We start from the raw sequence: 18,822 nt of genomic DNA, 5'->3' as shown, positions 1-18,822 counted from the left end.
TTCTAATCCTGTTTTTGTGTGATAATGGTTTGTTGTTGTTGCTGTTGTTTTGGGTTAAGATTTTATTTGGTTTTCTGTTTCTGTTCCTCTGACTCCCTTTTTTTCTGTATTGTGCTCTGTCATTTCATGCTGAACACATTCCTCGAATGTATGGTCCTCTTTGGTTGTCATTTTCATTTAAGAGCAGGTCACTAAAGAGCCAGTTGCATGGTCTGGGTAGAAGTAGGAAGAACTTGCCAAGGATGGCTTTTATATCATATAGGGTGATTGGGCTGGACCCCACCTGCTTTGATGGGGAGTCTCCCAAAGTCAAGATCTATTGAATTGTTCTGTGGAGTGCTTGGTCCAGCCTTCTGTTTGGGGGTGGGGATGGGACCGCCAGCATTCTGGGAGCAGAGCTGAGATCACGTCCTTCAGGATCTTTTAGGGCTTCTGTTTTCAGTACAGTGCCTCTCTGCTTTCTGCTGTTCCTGATGTCACCAAGGCTGGAGCCCATCTAATTCAGTTTCTTCACTGAATAGATTCACATTCTCCTGCCTGGACATGGGGAGTCATTGTCTACAAGCTGCCCTCGATGGGACCAGAGATTTAGTGGTCTGATGCCTCCTTATAAACAGAATTTGTATCAAGTTCTTGTTTTCAGCCCTTCCTTATCCCTGGCCTCATGTTACCACCTGGTACCTCTAACCCCTGAGCCTCCTCAGGGTACATATGTGTGTGTATGTAGAGGCTTCCCAGGGTTTATATGTGTGAAGGCCAAAAAGGCATCCTCTCGTATGGCCACAAGGTTTCACTTTCTCAGTTCTGCTAACTTCTCTACTTTCCATTTTCCAAAAAATGATGTCTTTTTATGTTCACTGTTCTCTTTCTCCTACTGCTTGTTTCCACTTGCATTTTAATGGGGTTCAGGGCTTAGCAGAAATAAAATGCATGTACACTTTTCCCCAGTTAACTAGATTTTAGAGGCGGTTGCACTGTTTTGGAGGTTTTGTGTCTAATTATTTCATGTTGGTAAGTTTTGTCTTTTTCCAAAGATCATAAGCTTCTTTGACAATGGGGACTTGTTATCTCTTCTTTTAAACCTCAACAGTTAACTATGTAGAAGGCATTTTAGTAAGGATGTGTCAAATTTGTTTGAGTAAGATGAATTCTTTTTAAAATAAGACTGGCTTTGGATAGTGTTTCATTGTGTTGGAAAACTGCCAGCCCTTCCTGAGGTTCAGAAAGAAATCTGCGTTTGCAGGGATAACTCAGAGGAAAACAGTGAAGGCCTTTGGCAGAAAAAGGCTGATGAGACAGACTCTTTAGACTGTAGTGATTTCATGAAGCTGGATGGAAAACTGCTCCGAATCTCTCTTACCCCTCATGTGTCTTGCCATTGCGCTCTCTTCATAGAGCCAGTGCTAGGGAAGGCCCTTTCCTGACTTAGTGCTCTGAGAGTCTTTAACCTCCTGAGAATCAGTGCAGGGGAAGACCCACAGAACTCCCAAGTTGTTTTCTCTCAACAGTCAAGTCCAAGATCCTAGATAAACTGGAAAAAAACATGCACTAGCTGTCAGACATGGAATTTTGTTTTAGTACCACATGAATTAGCTGTATGATGATTAGCAAGTCAGTCAAACTCCAGTTTTCTTACTGATAAGATGGAGACAACACTATGTACTTTCCTACTGCATAATATGGTGGTAGAGGTCAAGTATGAGGAACTTGCATGCATGTAAACACTTGAACATTATCATTTTAAACTATGTAACCAACATAGGGCATTCTGGACCCTCATATGCACCTGCTGACTGGACATCTACATGTGGGTGTCCAAATTCATTTCAGCGCTGTCTAACCCAACACAAAACTTTCTTTCCCTCCCCTATTTTCCCCCCTACCCCACAGCATCACCATCACCATCACCAAGCAGGGTAACCCCAGTTTTCTTCCAGAATTTACTCTCTGTCTTCTGAATTTTTCACTTCTCACCCACCTTATGCCCCCACCCTCATTTAGTCACCAGATCCTGTCTTTTCTGTTGATTCAATCCTTTTTCTTCTTTCCTCTTCATGACTGCCTTCGTTCAGGTTCTCACTTCATGCCTGAATTTTTGACTTCCAGCTGAGCTCCTTGGATCTAGTCACACTCTTTTTCCTCTTCATTGTCTACACAACTGCTTAGCAGAATGATATTTTTTTTTTCCCAAATTCTGAAATATATCAGGCAGTCACAATAGCATGGTGAATAACCAAGTAGCCGTCTAGGCTCCCATCTCCCAGCTGTCAACAGAAGGATTTCTCCAAAATATACATCTGATTATTCCCCACTCAGAACTTCAGTGATTTCCAGGACTCTGCCTTCCTCTCCTTGCTTACATCCACCGTCCTTTCACTTGTGTGCCCCAGCCACTCACAGTTAACTTGCATGTGCCCCAGTTTGTTGGGACGACTTGGGACACCTTGAATTTAGGTGTTTCCTCTTTGTTTCTTTGGTCTGGTGGATTCCTTCTGAGCTTTAAGGTTCTGCCCCAATATCTCCCCTTCTGCAAAGCCTCCCATATTTCCATTTCCCTATAAGCTACGCTTTGCGCACTTCCTTTTCCAGAATGTCACACACTGTTCGGTATTGTCGTTTGTTTACTTGTTTGACTTCCCCACTCAAGTGTGGAGACTGGGTAGCACCCTGGCATATGGAAGATAGGGCATCAACATTTACTGAATTGAACTGGATTGGGCCCTCTGCCGGCCTGTTGAGATGCCATTACTTGTCTGTATAAAGTAAACAGTTAAGTAACTGGGCAATCATGTGACACATGGGGACTGCTAGCAGAGAGCCGCTTTAGGTTATCATTGGGTCCTGAAATCGGATTCCGTAGAGTAGTCACAGATGAAAATGACTAGGCAGTTCGGTTCTACCTTAGGGTGCTTCTGTCTCTGTGTTTTATGGGCAGACATCTCAAATGCAATATAGGTCTATGCCCCATCAAGAGATCGTTGCCATTTTTAATGGCCACAGGTATAGTGAATCATAGAGACCATGTCATATTTAGGTAGCAGGTTGGTAAAAACCCAGTATTAGAAGTTGCATACTGATGGCCCTAAGCCAATTCCCTGCATAGTGCTGTGCTCTTGAAAACATGAGGGATTTCCCTAAAGAACTTAAAATATATGGTGTGGACGAGCGGCATAAAGAATTCACAGTGGTTCAAGGTCAAATATGATAAATTGGTCAAATATAAATTTGGTCAGATAAGATAAATTTATCATAATTCATCGAATATGATCAATTATGGTGAAGGTGTCATCGATGATCTGGAAAATCTGAGATGGGTGAGATTAGTATCAGCCCATGCAGTCAGGAAAGGTGTCAGGCCCCAGTGTGTATTTGAATATGGGCTTCTTTCTCGGTCTAGAGTAGGTGTCTCCATGTGTTTTCTGCTGTTCTTCTTTGGTTTCACAGAAACTTCAGTAATTTTACCTCAGGTTTGTGCCTGAGTTTTGCTAGATCCAGAGGGTGATATGTAGATTTAAATATGGGTGTTCTCGATGGACAAACAAAATTTAGGTATCAGGAACCCTGGTTCCCTTTTAGAGATTTAGTGTCAATCAACATGGTTTGAACTTGAGAGTCTATGCCCCTTCCTCTTGCTTGGCAGGTGCCACCCCCCTTCAGTATGGACTTCGTATCTTTCCCCAAAGCCCAGCCTATAGCTGAAGCTCCTTTGGGGGGCCTCCCTAAGCCTGCTCCCTGCAGGCAGAGTGCCCTGCTTCTCCTCACTCTCCAGCCTCATGCCAGGCCTGCTCCTACTCTGGCTGCTGGCATCTGATGTTCTCTCTACCTGTCCTCCCCAGACACCCACACTGCTCTTTCCTTCACTTTGTTCACCTCTCTTCTCCAGGGTCGCCTTTTTAGAGAGGTCTCTCCCGAGGACCTTATTTAAAGTGTCGCCCCATTACATTTTACTCTCTTACTCTGCTTGATCTGTTTGCTTTGTTTCTTTATGTCATGGACCGTTGCCGGCTACCATATTTCTATTTATTTGTTTATTTGCTCACTGCCCCCCCCCCCATTCAAGATTCACAAAGGCGGAGACTTCGTCTTTTCCCATTTGCATTCCCAGACCCTGGAACAGTGCCTGGCACATAGAGGGTACCCTTGACTTATCTATTGACCACATGCACAGGCAGCCCTCACTCAGCACCTGTCACATTGTACAGAGTGGGCTGTGTCTGTATGTGTCTGTATGGCTGGCCTGATCTTCATCATTGCCTCCAGATCCAGCCTGCCACCTGCAGTGGATCAGGGTGTAGTCAGTTTGTAAATGGACGGAGAGAGGCCCTTGAGGTGGGATTCAACAGCCACAGGTTCTCATCAGCCCTGTTCCTCCTTGCCCTCCGGTGTCTTTAGATGCCTTCTCCAAACGTAGGTGCTTCTGAGTCCCAGACGGCACGGCTTCCTGTGCTCAGCATCATGTCTGTGTGGTTGGGTTGCTGTGACACGTCTTAGGCTTCGCAACCCTAATGCTTTATCTCCTTGAGCCACTGAAGCACTGGGGAGCCTATCACAGTAGGATTTGCAGATGCAGAGGAAGGTCTGAAGGACTAAGTCACTTGTCCTACAACTGACAAGTGGCGGAGGCAGCTAATGAGCACCTCAGCTCTTAACCTGGGTCCTGTAGTTGCTTCCCGTGGGGTCGCTGGAACCCCTCGGAGACCTGTCAAGGGTGGAGTGAGGGTTTGTTCTACGAATCAAGGGCAGCAGTTGCATGTCTGTACAATCTCTGTAGGTTAGACTTGGTTGAAGAATCTCCTGGGCTGTTTTCCTTTCCTCTGGTTTTCTCGGCAGTTTTTGTTTTGCTTTTGTTTGTTGGTGAGCAGTCCTTATACATTTACTGTCTTAGAAAAACCTATTAGGACAGCTGTGATGTAGAGGAAGACCCCGATTGTCAAAAGCTCTTTTCTTGGGCTGCCAAAAAGGAAGAAACTTGGGTGGAGGGGGATATGACTACCATCCTGTGTGAAGCGAAAATTCTAAGCAGGGAGATTCAGTTCTCTGTTTTCATTTAGGTGTTATTTAAAATATTCCCCATTCCCCCAAATTTCTAGATGGGCGCTCAGAGGAAATGCTAGTTAGAGAAAAAGCAGGGGTTGGGGGGGTCGACCTTACTGGTTGGAAATGTTGCAACTTTATGCACAGAAGGCCTTGTCTTTCTTCCTCGTCTTTTCAGATTGTTTTGAGGGTGTTTTAGTGCTGGTAAAGGATATCCAAGTGGCGGTAAAAGAGAGTGAAACAAGGCTTGCTCGGTCTTGCCTTTTTTTTTTCTTTTTTCTTTTTTCTTTTTTTTAAGTGAGGGCGGTTTAAGTCTTAGTTTTCAGGTTACTTTGGGACCTGGCTTGAGATCACTGCGGAGCTAGCAGATTCCTAATGGAGTCCTCAGGGCGGACAGACCTGTGCTCCTGACTGCCTGACCCAGTCCTGGTACTTTCTTTTTCCTGGCTCCTGTTGGCGTCTTCTCGTCATCTTGCTGTTGGATTGTTATTCCAGTGCTGTACCACTACATCTTTACCTTCCCTTGTCATCCCAGTTAGATCGTAAAGTCCTTGTTCAGCCAAGTGCCAAGAGCTCTATAAACGGGAGTTTGGGATCTGCCACTGCTTTGGGGCCAAGAATTTGTTTTTTGATTCTTAGTGTCACCTCTTTTTTGATAGAATGACGATGTTTTGTCTGGTGGGTCAGTTTGAAAATGAGTGTGAAAACTACCTCCTAGTTTTTCCAGACCCGTTTTCACTTTCTGTCCTTCTCTTCGTTGCCAGATTAGAGGCATACAGTTTTTGATCTAGAAAATGAGGTTATTGTACACATGTGACAGACATAATTGCTTTTAACTCTTTGTTTGGAGGGTGCTGTAGGAATCCCAGCTCAGTGGAGGGTGGGGATGTCGGGATATACCTAAGGCTTCTGACTCTGTCACCCGCCGGCTTAATGGACAATGAATGAATAGCCTGGATACCCCAGCATGTGTGTCTTCTCCTTTCACTTAAAATTTGTCTTCAGATTTTAAACTGAATGTAGACCGCTCATTATAGTGGCCCAGGTCACATATATACAACCATTTAGCAGTAACAGTTTGAAGTTTTTTTTTTTTTTTAAAGATTTTATTTATTTATTTGACAGAGATCACAAACAGGCGGAGAGGCAGGCAGAGAGAGAGGAAGGGAAGCAGGCTCCCTGCTGAGCAGACCCAATGCAGGGCTGATCCCAGGACCCTGAGTTGGTGACCTGAGCCGAAGGCAGATGCTTTAACCCACTGAGCCACCCAGGTGCTCCCTTCCCCTTTTTCTTTTAAAAAATTATTATAAAAATACATGAATGCATCCTCATTGTGTTTTAAACAGTGTGGTGGAATACTGAGCGGAACATGGGAGTCCCTCCTCACCATCTGTAGTGTCCCCCAACACACATTGCTTTCCCAGAGGTGACCATTGGCAATATCAGCAAGCACTCTGCCCGTCACCGTCTACCATATGGGCGTGTATGTACACACTTCTAAAGCAAGGGCTCCTGTTTTGTGTGCTACACAATGACCACTTCTTTTTTTTTTTTTTTAAAGATTTATTTATTTGACAGAGATCACAAGTTGGCAAAGAAGCAGGGAGAGAGAGAGGAGGAAGCAGGCTTCCTGCTGAGCAGAGAGCCTAGTGTGGGGCTTGATCACAGGACCCTGGAATCATGACCTGAGCCGAAGTCAGAGGCTTTAACCCACTAAGCCACCCAGGTGTCCTAACACAATGACCACTTCTTTTCACTTATCCATAACACAGTATGTCTTGGGAGAAATCTTTTTATGTCAGGACACATAGGTCCAACTTGTTTTCTTCCCTTTGTTGTGGTTGTTGTTGTTAATGGTTATGTAGCAATTCATCGTATGGGCATACCTGGTATTTAAGTGCCCACCTGTTGATGGAAATGAAGTGTTTAGTTTTTGCTCTCACAGTGAAGCAGTCCTGTACAAGCGTGTATCTTTGTGCATGTGTACGAATGTCTCTGCTGAATAGTTGCCAGGAAGTGGAAATGCTGGCTCAAAGTGAATGCCTATTTTTGGTTTGGTGGATGCTGCCAAATTGTCTTCCCAAAGGAATTCACCAGTTCAAACCCATGCCAGTGGTATATAAGAGTGCTTATTTTCCTCGTCTTTATAAATACTTCTTATTCTCATTTTTGTCAGTCTGGTTGGTGTAGAGTAGTGTGTGGTTGTTTTTGTTTTAGATTTTATTTTTAAGTAATCGCTGCACCCAGTGTGGGGCTCACTCTCACAACCCTGAGATCAAGAGTCACATGCTCCATTGACTGAAACAGCCAGGCACCCTTAAACAGCTTTTTTTTTTTTAGATTTTATTTATTTATTTGAGAGAGAGCATAAGTGAGGAGAAGGTCAGAGGGAGAAGCCGACTCCCCGTGGAGCCGGGAACCTGATGCAGGACTCAATTCTGGAACTCCGGGATCATGACCTGAGCTGAAGGCAGTCGCCCAACCAACTGAGCCACCCAGGTGTCCCAATAGCTATTTTTTTTTTTTTTAAGATTTTATTTATTTATTTGTCAGAGAGAGCACAAGCAAAGCAGCAGGCAGAGAGAGAAGCAGGCTCGCATCTGAGCAAGGAGCCTGATGTGGGGCTCGATTCCAGGACCCTAAGATCATGACCTGAGCCAAAGGTGGACGCTTAACCAACTGAGCTACCCAGGCATCCCTGTACAACTATTTTTAATATTTTTCTTTTAGGAAAAAAATAAGACACTTCCTTTACATGTTACAGAGTACTTACCTCACACCAACTGCCAACAGTAGAGTCATTCTCATTAAAAGCAAGAACACAACAACATTGCCCTCTACTACTTAATATTGTTTTAGAAGTTCTGGCCAAGGGGCGCCTGGGTGGCTCAGTCAGCTGAGGGTCTAGCTCTTGAGTTCAAGTCAGGTCATGATCTCAGGATCATGAGATCAAGTCCTGCATTGGGCTGTGTGCTGAGTCTGGAGTCTGCTTAAGATTCTCTCTCTCTCAAAAAACAAAACAAAACACAGCAGCAGCAGCTCTGGCCAGTGTAGTAAGGTGTGAAGCAGAAGTAAGAATTGGGCTTTGAGGATTAAGTTAGATGACACTTCTGCTTCCTAGTACGGTATTTCTGATTCAAATAAAGCACTCAAGTTCTAGATCTTGTTATTTTCTTTCTTTCTTCTTCTTCTTCTTCTTCTTTTTTTTTTTTTTAAGCAATAAGACATTTAGAAAGAAAGCCTCATTGTCTCTTACATCTTAACACATGTGTCCTGGTGCTTTTATTAATGTGGGTTCTTTCGTCTTGGTTCTGGCTGGTTAAATCATCCGGATTATCTGTAGGTCTGTGTTGAAGTCTCTCTTAAGTCTTCAGTCACCAGAACACCACCAGAAGTGGGTGTTCAGTACCTGTGACTGGCTGAATGGTTGGTTCAATGATATTTTTGATGACCTTTCAGTGAAGTGTTCCAACAGTCCCGGGAGTGTTTAGAGGTACATGTCCCATATTGAGTGAATAATGTAGTTAAAATTGAGAAGGGTACATGGGGCGCCTGGCTGGCTCAGTTAGCATGCAACCCTTGCTCTTGGGGTTGTGGGTTCAAACCCCACATTGGGGGGAGAGCTTACTTAAAAAAAAAAGACATGAAAGAAAATGTAATACTTCACTGGCTTATTGTAGAGCAGAATTCAAACATATACCTAAAGAGAAAATGGATTCAATTTTTAAAAATTAAAAAAAAGAAAAAGACGACAATGGTACAGAAGAGCAAGCTTTTAAACGCTTACACTGTTATCTGGACACCTGTCCACCTGCTGAGCAAATGCCTGCCTATCATGGGGGTTATGCATTTCCGTAGTAAAGAGCTGCTGTCCTTTCTCAGGAGTCATGTAGATATAAATAGTTTGGTTCATCACCACCAAGAACTCTTTTCTAAGCAGTTAGCTGGCTCTGAATTTGGTTTGAGACTTCAGTCTTCTTTTTTCTTTCCCCCCATAGCATCTGGAGAGGGCCCAATGTGAACTGTGTTGACAGCACCGGCTATACACCACTGCACCATGCTGCTTTGAATGGCCATAAGTAAGTATCCATGTGCTGTATTCCCGCCCTACCCTCCAGAACTCAGGCCTTTGGATCGTCTTTTTTGATTTCCATAAAGATTTACTAAGCAGTAATGTTGAGGAACAGCAAAGAGCAAAGGAAATTCAGTCCATCCAAAGTTCCCAAGTCTCTTGTTAGGATATAATTTAAGCACCCTTCCCTACTCCTCTGCCTATATACCTTCAACCAAAAGTTAAATTTTACCTTTTCTTCTGTTTGTCCTTTTCTTCTTTAAAGCGGGACAATGCCCTGCAGTGATCTGCTTGTGAAGGTCACGTCTGGGACAGCCAGATATAAAGGGGCTGGATAATCTCTTAGGTAACCAGCACCTTTGTAACCTGAAGATAAACTGAGTGGTCATAAGAAACTTCTCTTAAAGTACTTATTTATTTACTCTTTTGGCTTGCCACTCTTCCTCATACAATTAGCCTGGTAGACAACAAGAACCTTTTTTTCAGGGGAAAAATACATGATCATATGGCCTATTTTTTTTTTTTTAATTTTATTTCTTTGTTTGACAGAGAAAGAGAGCAAGCTCAGGAACACAAGCAGGGGGTGTGGGAGAGGGGAAGCAGGCTTCTACCCGGGCAGGGAGCCTGATGTGGGGCTCGATCCCAGGACCCTGGAATCATGACCTGAGGCGAAGGCAGATGTTTAACCATCTGAGCCACCCAGGCGCCCCTGTATGGCCTATTTAATTCTCTTTAGGTATTGGTTAGTAGTTGATGGGTGGGATTTGCATGGAAAGTTTTCTGGAGAAGCTGTGCTTTGGGGGGAGTGGGAGAGAAGATGACATAGGTTTAAATGGTTTGGCAGCCTTTTCCAGGCGGTACTGCCCTCCATATGAGAGAGAATGTGATGGCCCAGCCCAGAGGCAGGCAGAGCCAGGGAGTACAGTGAGTGGATTTGCCAGGATGTGGAAGAATGGAACCCAGAGTGTAGCAGCACAGAGCGTGGTAAGGAGAGCTTGAGGCATCATGCTCTAGGAGATAAGAGTAGAAGTTTAGTTTTCATAAGGTGGGATTATCGGAACCATTTTGGATTTTGCTGAGCAAGGAACAGGGCCCTCCGCCCCCGGTGGTATTCTGTATCACCTGTACAGTGTTTAGCTCAGCCTAATGGAGTCTGTTGTGCCTGAAAGAGGTGGTGGTTGTTTCCTTCTACATTAAACTTCTCTGAAATATATTGAATATGATCCTTGTGTCTTTTCTATGGTCATCTTGGACAAAGCTAAACACGGACTCTGTGGAGACCCCTTCCCCCATAACTGGTAGGGTGGTGGCCTGAATTAAAGTAAATCTTATACTTAAATGACTTTAGCTTGTTAGCCAAGTTTATCCAGATGCTGTTTTTATTTACAGTGGGGATTTTCTCTGACCTCATGTGCATGGGGATAATTATACATTTGTATCTGCTTAATTAGTAGTGTCACCAAGGAGAAAGCCAAGCCCTTCTTTCTGGATGTATCAAATGATACCATATGTGTCTGGCTTATGTTTGCAGCAACTTTAATTCCGCTCTGCCTGTCTGCTTTTAGCTCCCACATCACTAAATGCTCTGAATAATGTGGTGAATAACGATATTTGTCTTGCATGACTACTTTCATGTAAATTTTATCCCCAAATGCTGTTTAAACATCACAAACAAGGCAACATTGTAAGGTTTAGACAAGGGAACCAGACATTTTCAAAATAATGGAATAGAGATGGATTGTCTAGAAAGCCCAGAGAATGGCAAGGTGATGAGTCAGTGTCATTTGGCTCAAGATGTTTCAGCCGCCTATCAACAGCTGTACACGTAGCTCATGGAATAAAAGGAAGAGACTGGGCAATGAGCTCAGGTAGAGAGAGGGGGGCCCGAGTGAGATAATATCTGAAAGGGCTTCAGCTGCCCAGATGTGAAGTAGGAAAGCCTTCTGAGTTCTGCAAACTCATGATTGATTTTTGCCTTCTAGGGATGTGGTTGAGGTTCTTCTGAGGAACGATGCGTTGACCAATGTGGCTGATTCCAAAGGCTGTTACCCTCTGCACTTGGCAGCCTGGAAAGGAGATGCCCAGATAGTGCGGTTGCTCATCCATCAAGGGCCCTCACACACCAGAGTCAACGAACAGGTCGGAAGGAAGAGAAGCATTCTTCCCTTCAGCTATAGCCAGACCGTGGTGGCCCCGGTGCTGTTTCAGTTCCGCAGCACAGATTGCAGGGAACCAGCTCTTCCAGGCCCTACAAATGCTTCCCCTCCTCCCAGCACTACTCCTCCGAGGGCATCAGGGAGATCTCATACCCCAAGGAAGCATTTTACATGCATCTGAATCGTGCAGATTTGGAGTAGTGCTATCATAAAGATCTACATACCTCATGTGCAAAATGGGAAATAGCACAAATCCCATAAAATTGTTTAGAGGCCATTTCACAGCGGCAGGCTTAATTAATTACAAGCAGTACTTATGCCACCGGCATGGCGGTGTGGCCTTAGCTGATAAGCGGTGTTCTCCCTCCATCGCAGCTGGCAGAAGTGGAAGGACTCATCCCGGGACTGAAAAAGGAGCTCATTAAAAACATCTGAGTAAGCTCAGAGGCCAGAGGTGATGGAGCAGAATGAAAATCATTTATATGCTCTCTCCTAAGGTCAATTTAAGAGTGACCCTGTTTTGGTAAAGCAGAGATATTTCTTAGAAAATAAAAAAAAGGCAGCAGTTGAGCAAAAATACCTTAAAGTGGCCATGGATTTATGTTCTCTGATACCATACCTCCACTTTTTTCACCTTGATTCCTTTGGAAAAGTTATGCTTGCATTATGCAGGTTCTAGACAGTCCTCTCATAAAATGCAGTTTCCTGTAGTTTGAGTCTGAGATCGTGTATCCATTTGAGAGGAGATGGGCTTTCCCTGTGTGACAGGCCACTCTGTTTTCCTCTCTGCTCTGAACTGAAGCACGTGCTTTTCTTAGTTGCTTGAGTGAGAGAGATGCTGCTCTTTCTCAGTAAGCCCAGGACTGTTTTTCTAATGACTTTACTGAGAGGAAAGTGTTAAATTACCTGTAGGATTAGGTCAGGGTTTTTCCTCCAAAAATAGGAAATCATTCTCGTGAGCCCATCTATCAGTAGGGCTCTGCACCCTCTCAGTGAGCAGTTAGGACCAAGACTGACTCAGAGAAGGGCAGCTTCACCCTGAGGATAGAGAAAATTAAAACAATGCTCCCAAATCTCTCAAATTGGAGATTGTGTGTGTATAGCTGGTAATCAGCTTCCCTTTTGCTTCTCAAGCTGTATTTTCTGGATAGGTAAGCCACAGAAATTTTAAGATCATCCATGAGGATGTTTGTGTCATAACATTAAAAATGAAAATTGTCTCTGGAATTGCTGCTTTAGAATCTAAATGCAATTTTACTCCTCCTGGCTAAAGTGATTGTAATTTCTCTTAACTGGAGGAAATTTATCAGGAAGTTTGCTTTTAACTCCTATTCCTCCATGTTGAACCAACTAGTCACCCATTAAAGTCCTTCTCATTTAAGAAATTTTCGGCGACCATTTCTAATCCTGTCTTTGCTCACTTTTGCCTTGAAACACAGCTGCTTGGATTTTTGGGCCACCTGAGTGTGCTAGCTTGTCCTGCTCACTGCCACCTCCCGCCTGGAGTATCCCTTGATAGGGACACCAGCCCAGTGTTCTGAGTATCTGGCCGGCAGCTGGGTGGGGCAGGGGCTGGGCAAGACTTCCGCAGGAGCTGGAAGAACCTAACGGCTCTAGGTAGTAGTACCACATGGATCTACTTAAAAACCATTAATGTGGTTCCAGTTGGATGATTGGATAAGAAGGGGTGATGAGTGCTGTGCCCTCGAGCCTGCCTTCCCCCATTAACTTCCTTTCCAGGCTCCCAGAGGGCAGATCCACGTTGTTCTCCTGTTGGACCCCCTCGGGGCTGGGGATTGCTTTGATATTTTTCATCCATTTTATCATCACATTTTCTTTTCCTCTCCTTTTTATAGAATGCTCTTGAGATCAAAGAATTCAAAAAGTACGGCCCCTTTGACCCTTATATCAATGCCAAGGTGTGTACGTTGCTGCCAGGATTTCTCTGCATCATTTCTCCAAGCTGCACTCCCTCTTTGGTCCTCTCTGGCTTCCACTCTCATCCACTCAGGCTCCTCATCTTCACCCTGACTATTGTCTGCTTCAGCCCATCTGCTTTTGGCTTGTCTGGGAATGGGAAATTGCAGCTTCAGTGAGTTTGGGTTTTATTTTTAAAACCCATGCTAATTCTGGAAAGGTTGGGTGCTTTTCCCGGAATGTCTGAAAAGCTTAGAAATGGCCGAAATGGGGAAAGAGAAGGAACCATATTATATGCATATTTTACCATTGTGATTGCTAAAAATCATTTAAATTTGAAAAAGAAAAATTCAATTAAGAGATGTCAAACATATTAGCTTACTTTTTAATCAGCACAGAAAATGATTAAATTACACTAACTGGATTTAAAGATCTTTTTTACACTGCTTTCTCTATTTCTTTTGAAGTGGAATCTCATTTTCAATAAGCTAGTGGGTGGAGGTGGTGGGGAAGGGGTATGGTGACTCCATTTTACTCTTAAAAGCTGTCCCTTTGGGCTCATTCCTTACTTCCTTGAGTTCGTGCATTTCTGCCTGAGACTTTAAAGCCTCAGTTGCTTCTCCCCAGCTCTCAGCTTCTCTCACTGCTAGGTCACTCTTGCCCCTGGGAGGGGGTCTGAGATAGGAAATGAAGTCGCAGGGTCAAGCAGGACACTGGCCTCGAGCCTCCCTCCCTGTGAGGCAGGGGCAGGTTATGCTGGTGATGAACGGCACAGTCCATCCCCCCCCACCCCCGCGCCAGCCTTCACCACACCAGGAGGCAGAACTGTGGGTGCTGGTTAGCCTTTCTCCTCGGTGCTCTCACCTGCTGATTTTAACCTGAGTTTCCACTTGGGTGAGGTTTGCCTTTTGGCACCAGTCTGGAGTTTGGTTAAGTCAGTGCAGTTAGTCACATTAGCTACCTTTCCCTTGCTCCGAACACAGTAGCCTTGGGGAAGGGAAACGTAGGGTACTTCTACATGTTTCCAAATGCAAGGCAGATATTCTTTGAGAAATGCTGATTTAGTGAGTGAAGCTCCACGTGGGCCGTGCTCTTCAGCTGTTGGGACTTGATGGCGGAGAAGCAGTTTGATTCGGGGTAGTGGAATGCATTAGCTTTTGCTTGGCCCTCTCTGTTTTCTAATTTTCAAAAGAGCAGGATACCATATCTTCATTTTCTTTCTTTCTTTTTTTTTTTTAAACTTGTAGCAGTGGAGAAAACTTTTATTAAAGGTCACAGCCTTTCAAGTCAAGCCTGAGTTTGAATTCTGTGCTGCCACCCACTGGTTTTGTTGACTTAAATAAGTTACTTATGTTCTGTGAGCCTTGGTTTCCTCTCCTGTAAAGTGCAGTATACCATCTGGAGTTTAAGTAAGTGAATGCACATTAAGTACAACTATCTGATAACTAGTAGTATTTGAGATCTGACTTCTGAAGGGCATATACAGTCTGCTCTTTCTGAAGTGGGACTTTGGAATTTGTTCTTTGTTACTGGTGGATTGAAGCTTAATGAAACATTGCTCAATTAGTCTGGTCAGGGTTTTGTTTTGTGGGGAGGTGCCTTGAAGTGATTGTTTTCGCACTCGGTGGTTAGTTTAGTTAGCTTATAAAGCTCTGATTAAAGGGTAAGTCTTTGGGTCTTTAAAGCACATTTTCTTATCCCTTGATTTCCTACACAAAAAAGAAAATTGGTCTAAATGGCATAAGAACATATTTCTCTTTTTGGAAACAATGCCCTTTACCTCCCCGCCACCCCTGCCTCCCGCCACCCCAGGAAAGGCTAAATGATGCAAATTGCACTAAGGGCTAAAGCTGTTTGGATTTTGCTATGAATGCAACCTCTCTTTGAGCTGGTTTTATCCTGATTCAGTGGGTTTTTATTGACCTGGATTGTGTCTGGGAATTGTTTTGTTTGCTGAGTCCTGTCAGGCACCTGTAGAAATTAAGAAGTCCCAGGTGCGGGGCGCCTGGGTAGTACAGTGGGTTAAAGCCTGTGCCTTCGGCTCAGGTCATAATCCCAGGGTCCTGGGATTGAGCCCCAAGTCGGGCTCTCTGCTCAGTGGGCAGCCTACTTGCCCCTCTCTCTCCCTGCCTCCCTCTCCACCTACTTGTGATTTCTGTCTGTCAAAAAAAAAAAAAAAAAAAAAAGTCTCTGGTGCCTGTTCTGGGAGCAGGGATGGTTTTCATGAGTTTTCATCTTCCTCTTTGACATATGGAGCCTTTCCTTTTTCAACAAGTCAGCATACACCAGTCTCAAATGTAGGTCATCTGTAGCTATGGTGGAACTATTAAAATCGTTTATTTGCTCCCTTTTAAAATAATTTTAAATTAGTCTGAATACTGTAAGGTGAGCAATGGTCAAATTAGTTTTAGGGTATATCTCTTTCCCTGTCCACATAAAAATAATTAAGTTTCAGAGCTGGAAGAGGCCGGAAGTTGTCTCAACCAGTTGTCTCCACATTCTGATCAGCTTGACTGGTTGCATCTGAATCACCCAGAAAGCTTTTGTAAAACTTTATCTTGATACAATTTTCAGTGTATAAAAAGTTGCAAGCATAATGCAGTGAACTACATTGCACTCGTCATCTAGATTGACCAGTTGTTAACATTTTGTCTCATTTGCATGCACATTTTCTCTCTCTCTCTCTCTCTCAAATGTGTAGATATATTGTTGCATAATTGATGATGAACTGTTTGATACGTAGTCATGGAGATCATGACCCTTTGACCCCAAATACTTTGGTGTGTATCTCCTAAAAACAAGGGCATTCACTTATACAACCATAGTACAGTCATCAAATTTAAGAAATTCAACATTGATACAATACTGGAATCTAATACAGAATCTGTGTTCAGATTTTACCCATTTCCCCAATAATATTCTTTAGAGCAATTTTTTTTTCCTGGTCCAGTCCAGGATCATACATAATTTGGAACACTTCCTTAGCCCTTCTTAGTCTTTTATGACTAGGAACCACGAACATGACATCCCTGGGTGGGACCGAACCACCAACCAACCATTCAGCGAACAGCTGAATCCACTAAGCGATTGCCACAGAGACCTGCAGCATTGATGGTATTGAAGAATACAAACCAGTCATTTTGTAAACTATAACTCAGTTTAAGTTTGTCTGATATTTTCACATATTTCCCGTTATTTCCTGAATCTGATCGATTCAGGCCCTATAGTTTTAGCAGGAACGCTGCAGGAGTGATGTTATATTTCGTTCCTTCACGTTATGAGGCACGTGATGTCAGTTTGTCTCATTGTTAGATGAATGCTTGGTCAAGGTGGTGCGGGCTAGGTTGTTAAGCTTTTTAATAATAGTCTTCCTGGGCTTTACCTCTGATGTGCTACCTTGGCAAGTCTGGAGTGGGACTCAGTTACTTTTAAGCTCCCTTGTAATTCCAAAACGAAGGCAGTTTGAGAACCACTGATCTAGGCCAACTTTGCATTCAAAGCAGGAATCCTTTTCTCTCACCTGAAAGGTGAGCTGTCTGCCCTTTGCTTTATTTGGTTGTGTGTTTCTCTTGGTAACAACCAGTCTTCCTACTTGGCAGCCTCTTTTTGGTATATGTGCTGCCGAAGCGAGCACGGCAGCCTCTTTTTGGATTCCACTGATTTTTGGTTTCTTACGCTTGGCTGATACTTGTCTTCCTAAACTTTCCATCTTTTGATCAGGTTTCTGCCTTCCAGAGCATTTACAGAGTAAGTCTAGCTCTTCTTCTACATGGACCCAATTCTCATGTTTCTGCCATGTCTGCCAAATCTCAGGAGGTCCAGTTTATCCTTTTGTTCCAATTTTGGTAGGTTTCTGAAGCTTACACCATTGTTGCTACAGAGAGCTGTAGCTCAGTTGTTTCCAACTTTAGTGTCTATCAACAGTGGTCAAGAGTATAGTTGGGCTGCAGTCTAAGCACTGGGAAGTGTTGGCTTAGAATAGTTTCAAGAGGAGAAAAGCCACCAGAATGTTTCTGTATAGTTTTCTGTTGCTTGTAGTTTATGTGTATGTGAGATAGATAGATAGACATAAACATGTAGATATTATTACATAATGTGTAATATTATATAATATGTAAATCAAATGGATTTACATATTAAATGGGGTCTCCATACTTAAAGAGTATTGGGGTCTTTTTTCTTAGTGGTACTGACTGTAGCAAGGAGAAATGGAAGTGAGTCTCAAGACAGGCAAGACTGGAGAGTGTGCAAAGACTTTGGAGGAAAATTGGGGTGTTCACTCTTAGTCTTCATCCTCAGTCTAAATACATAGCAGTATGATTCTGGGAACTCTTGAGGTGTGAGGAGTGCCTGTAGTAGGATTTGGAAGATGTGAAAGAAGGATTCTGGGTCCCGAGGAGTCGGTACTCTCCTTGGAATCCCTCCCTTTCTTGTGGGTCCCTGAATCAACACTAATGACTTCCTGCGCTGGTATTTGTCACGTCCAAAGGGGAGCTGGTAGGAAGAGCTCATTGTGATGGCCCGTGTTCAATAGTCGAGAGATGGGGTCACTGCAGACTTCAACTTACAAATATTATAATGATCAGACCATGTCTGGCAAGACTGAAGCATGAGAGATACTTTCTACACTGTTAATTTGAATATGACATTCTGCAGAGACGTGGTTAGGCCGTTTTTAACAGAGGCAGGAAATTTGCCTGGTAGTGATCAAGACCTTGCTTTCAGTAAGACAGCTTTGTGGTAGCTGCCTTAGTTCTAGCAAACAACAACAACAAACCAAGATTTTTCTTTTTTTTTCCTCCTGCTGGCTAGCTTAGAGTTTTACAGTTCTTTGGATCTTAATGGCATACTTTTTACAAAATCGAGGACAGAGTATTCTGGTTGTTGGGAGACAACTTGGATAGAAAAGAGACAGCAGTGTCTGCCTCAGAGTGAACAAGCTTTTCTGGACTGGGCTTTTAATGAGAATAAGCTGACTTTCTCTGCCCTGCTAATTGAGATGTAAAACCCTGAGAATCCTCTTAAAATTTCTTTGGGTTGCCACTCTGCCCTCGAACCACTGTAAAGCAAGCCCCTGTGTGTTTTGTTGATGAAGCTGTCTCTCATTGCAAGAACATGAAGCGACAGCTTTGAGTTGGCTTATTTGGGAATGGGCATTCCAAATGGGTATCTTAAGTGGTTGGTTTGGCACAGGGAACCCCAAAGATTTGCTTTCTGCCCAGAGCTTCCCCTTCCCTCCAACCTTTTAGGTTGACATGGAATCCACTCCTTGGGCCCAGTTGTATCGCAGGAGGCCATCGCTAACGGCTCTGTCCCGTGACCAGCGAAGGCTGTCCACACTTCAGCTGCTGATCTCCTTGGGCTGTGTTTGAGCTCAGTGCTGCTTCCTCTGTTTATCTGTGTGCATTTATCTTCGCATGTGGCTCCTGCTACCACCCTTTCTGTCCTTATTTCATCAAAAATTTTTGTTTTGCTATCACTCTGGCCTTTGGGGGCCTCACTCCCAGCAGCTCTAGATCTTTGTGGTGCACTTGGTGTAGCTGGAAAAAATGATGCAGTCAAATGCCAGATCAAAAGCAGATGGAACTGCATGCATGTTTGGGTAACTCCTGGTCTGTTACTTTTAATGTAATTAATAGAATT

The 18,822-nt window shown here is 43.7% G+C and overlaps 1 protein-coding gene across 17 annotated transcripts in view; it reads left to right on the top strand.

Annotated features, from left to right (window-relative positions):
- The window catches only part of ANKS1A (ankyrin repeat and sterile alpha motif domain containing 1A), a 178,563-nt gene that overhangs the window by 60,813 nt on the left and 98,928 nt on the right, over nucleotides 1–18,822 (top strand). For 4 of the 17 annotated variants that reach the window (XM_082732328.1, XM_082732327.1, XM_082732323.1 and 1 more), the window contains exons 2-4: nucleotides 9,033–9,113; nucleotides 11,089–11,245; nucleotides 13,119–13,181. The exons of 1 other annotated variant lie outside the window; for it this stretch is intronic. In XM_082732328.1, the coding sequence (XP_082588454.1) occupies nucleotides 9,033–9,113; nucleotides 11,089–11,245; nucleotides 13,119–13,181 (301 nt within the window). The remainder of the gene's footprint in view (nucleotides 1–9,032; nucleotides 9,114–11,088; nucleotides 11,246–13,118; nucleotides 13,182–18,822) is intronic. 12 more of the 17 variants (XM_082732315.1, XM_082732330.1, XM_082732325.1 and 9 more) reach the window with 4 other exon arrangements.

Source organism: Mustela nivalis (genome assembly GCF_964662115.1).
Source record: "Mustela nivalis genome assembly, chromosome: 5".
Classification (NCBI taxonomy): Eukaryota; Metazoa; Chordata; class Mammalia; order Carnivora; family Mustelidae; genus Mustela; species Mustela nivalis.
Note: the sequence above shows the minus strand (reverse complement) of the source record. Positions and strands in the feature narration are given on the sequence as shown.